Consider the following 1,981-nt stretch of genomic DNA (forward strand, 5'->3'; position numbering starts at 1 on the left):
TGTTATAAGAATCATGAAACAATAAGAGATTTGCTATTTAATCTTTTATATTTATCCTTAGGTAAAAAATTTATTGTAAGACTTGGAAAGATATTATGTCTTTTTTGAACTACAAGCAGTTAGCTCAATAATTAATTAGTCAGAAGACTATTCAAGGTGCTTAAAACCCCAGAGTACAGTAAGTTTACTGAGTTGTTGGTACATGCAATAAAACATGAGAGTTCATTATCATAGATAATGTACTGCCTAGTGGAAAAATATATAAAAGTACTAGAAAATGAAGCCTATTATATTTCTCTATAGGCATGAGAACACTTATTATAAAGTACAGAGATTTGCAAAGTCTCCTACTATGTCAGGTTAATTAATTCACAGTTCTGGAGGCATTTTCAGATGATAAGGAATCCTAACAGCTTGGAGACAGTATGAGGAGTAAAAATAGACTAGAAATCAAGAGTCCTGAATATTAGTCTCAGTTTCACTGTCTACTGACCTTTTGGTGTCAGGATGGACATGATATCTTTTTTTTTCTTCCTAATTTTATTGAAGTATAGTTGACATACAATATTATATTAGTTTCATATGTACAACATAGTGATTCAACATTTATATACATTGCAAAGCGATCGTCATAATAAGTCTAGCCATTATCTGTCACCTTACAAAGTTGTTACATGTTATTAACTGTATTCCCTATGTTGTACATTGTATCCTTATGTCTTATTTATTCTACCACTGAAAGGTTGTACCTTTTTATACCCTTCCCCTATTGTGCCCATGCCTCCAGTCCCTCCCCTCTGGCAACCACCAGATTGTTCTCTATATCTATGAGTCTATTTCTTTTTTGTTTGTTTGTTTTGCTTTTTAGATTCCACGTGTAAGTGAAATCACATGGTATTTGTCTTTCTCTGCTGGATTTATTTCACTTAGCATAATTCCCTCTAGGTCTATCCATATTGATCCAAATGGCAATATTTCATTCTTTTTTTTTCTTTTTTTTACAATCTTGAGTTTATTTATTTATTTATTTATTTTTACACATATACCATGAATTCATAGGGAATGGTTTCCAGCAGCTCAGGCTCCTTTCCACTGGTTCTCACAAAGTATGCTTCTCTGGGTGGCGCAGGCTGGTTCTTCAGCTGAACCCAAGTACCTTTCTCTTTGGCTTCCTTCTTTTTCTGATCATTTTCCTTCACATACTTCAGGAAGCTGTTTTGGCTCTTTGAGTGCTTAATATGCGCAATACATACATTAATTCTCTTGGTAAGAATCTTGCCCTTAACTTGTTTGTTTACAACAATGCCAACAACATACTGGGAAACATTGTAGACTCTTCCAGATTTGCCATAGTAACATTTGTGAGGCATTCCTTTTTGAGCAGTGCTCATTCCCTTGATGTCCACAATATCACCTTTCTTGTAGATTCGCATGTATGTGGCCAAAGGAACAGCTCCATGTTTTCTAAAAGGCCTAGGGAACATACAGCAGGTACCTCTTCTCTTTCCCTTTGTGTTGGTCATTTTGGCAAATTACTGGAAGATGGCAGTTCCACCCATTCTTTTTTATGACTGATACTTTATTGTATATATATTTATACTATATATATGTATATACATGACTGTGTGTATATACATACATATATATACACACATACATATGAAGATGTGATATATATGTGTGTATATGTGTATATATGTGTGTGTATATATGTATGTATACATATACATAGTATATATACTATGTATATGTATATAGTATATAGTATACTATGTATATAGTATATAGTATAGTATATGCTATGTATACACTATGTATATGTATACATACATGTGTGTGTATACACACATATATATACATAGTATAAATGTCTTCATATATATGTGTGTATATATATACATATATACAGCACATCTTCTTTACCCATTCATCTATTGATGGACACTTCAGTTGTTTCCATATCTTGGCAATTGTAAATAAT

At 32.5% G+C, this 1,981-nt stretch overlaps 1 protein-coding gene across 1 annotated transcript; it reads right to left on the reverse strand.

Moving 5' to 3' along the window:
- Positions 1–1,034: 1,034 nt before the first annotated feature.
- On the reverse strand, positions 1,035–1,541 carry LOC123592722 (60S ribosomal protein L21-like). Its single transcript, XM_045468066.1, has one exon. It carries the CDS (start codon positions 1,521–1,523, stop codon positions 1,035–1,037), a length of 489 nt encoding a protein of 162 aa, XP_045324022.1. The 5' UTR covers positions 1,524–1,541.
- Between the last annotated feature and the right edge of the window lie 440 nt (positions 1,542–1,981).

The sequence above is a fragment of the Leopardus geoffroyi genome, chromosome D4 (genome assembly GCF_018350155.1).
Source record: "Leopardus geoffroyi isolate Oge1 chromosome D4, O.geoffroyi_Oge1_pat1.0, whole genome shotgun sequence".
NCBI classification, from domain to species: domain Eukaryota; kingdom Metazoa; phylum Chordata; class Mammalia; order Carnivora; family Felidae; genus Leopardus; species Leopardus geoffroyi.

Excerpts from the sequence above, each read along its gene's own strand:
- LOC123592722 (XM_045468066.1), bottom strand. The coding sequence starts at position 1,523 with ATGACCAACACAAAGGGAAAGAGAAGAGGTACCTGCTGTATGTTCCCT.